Below are 1,089 nucleotides of genomic sequence, written 5' to 3' on the forward strand. Positions count from 1 at the left end.
CACACACACACACACTCTCTCTCTCTCTCTCTCTCTCTCTCTCTCTCACACACACACACACACACACACACACACTCACACACACCCACAGCGTCCAGCATCACACACACACACACACACACTTATTGTTGCTCGCTGTAAGTGATGATGTACAGTCAGCAGACGCTCCTGTTAGGGTTTATTTTGTGATAATGAACATCTGACTCTACATTGTCCTTCTTGTCCAAATAAATCAGTAAATGAACATGAAATATTTATTAAAGACTAAGTGATTTTATTAAGTTAGAGGAAAAAAGTGCGGAATCGTTTAAAAGACATACTAGCTATGTAGGGAAAAAACTTGCCTGAAACAGCCATCAATGTCTCTGTCTGTGTGTACAGCCCTTCATGCCTCTGGCCAGCCTGCGCTGTTCTCCTGACGCGCATCTGTTCCTGTGCCAGGCATTTGTTCCCGAGTGCACGGATCACACGCGTGTCCTGCGGCCCTGCAGAGAGCTGTGTGAGCGTGTTCTGTCCGACTGCAGCAGAGACATGCTCACCTTCGGCATCAGCTGGCCGTCCGAGCTGCAGTGTGACCGGTGAGTAGATCATCAGTCTTCTGTGAGAGGAATGGGCTGCAACAGCTAAACAATCATGAAAATGGTAGGGGTGTGTGATATCATGATTTTTGATTGTGGTCGATTAAAATGTCTCTACGATCTGCTTTTGAAGAAATGTGGTAGTATCGTGCTACAGAGCACATTCTATCAGCTGCAGTTCTGGCACCTCTGTCTCAATATACTGTACGAGACATACATACAAATAAACGTGAATTAAAATTCACATCAGATGTTACTTAGCGGTAGAGTTACACTCACGGGACACTACACTTATTCACAATCACAAAACTACATTATTTCCATCTGCTTTAAAGCCTTGCCGGTTAAACATTTCATTCGCGTGCTGCTCTGACGTGTGCTTTTTCTGAGCGTGCACACACTAAAGATCCTGTCAAACAGCGGCTGAGTTATCGTTCGCATCTGATTGCGCTACTACTGTCAGAAACACACAAGCACATAGCAAAGATGGTTGCCCACTGCTCCAGGTGTG

At 45.4% G+C, this 1,089-nt stretch overlaps 1 protein-coding gene across 1 annotated transcript in view; it reads left to right on the forward strand.

Annotated features, from left to right (window-relative positions):
• LOC107745174 (frizzled-6-like) overlaps positions 1 to 644 on the forward strand; it is a 3,580-nt gene extending 2,936 nt beyond the window's left edge. The window contains exon 3 of the mRNA XM_016559021.1: positions 382 to 644. Coding sequence (XP_016414507.1) covers positions 382 to 582 — 201 coding nt within the window. The 3' untranslated portion in view covers positions 583 to 644. The remainder of the gene's footprint in view (positions 1 to 381) is intronic.
• The last annotated feature ends 445 nt before the right edge of the window (positions 645 to 1,089 follow it).

Source organism: Sinocyclocheilus rhinocerous, unplaced genomic scaffold (genome assembly GCF_001515625.1).
Source record: "Sinocyclocheilus rhinocerous isolate Xijiao unplaced genomic scaffold, SAMN03320098_v1.1 scaffold828, whole genome shotgun sequence".
Lineage (NCBI taxonomy): Eukaryota > Metazoa > Chordata > Actinopteri > Cypriniformes > Cyprinidae > Sinocyclocheilus > Sinocyclocheilus rhinocerous.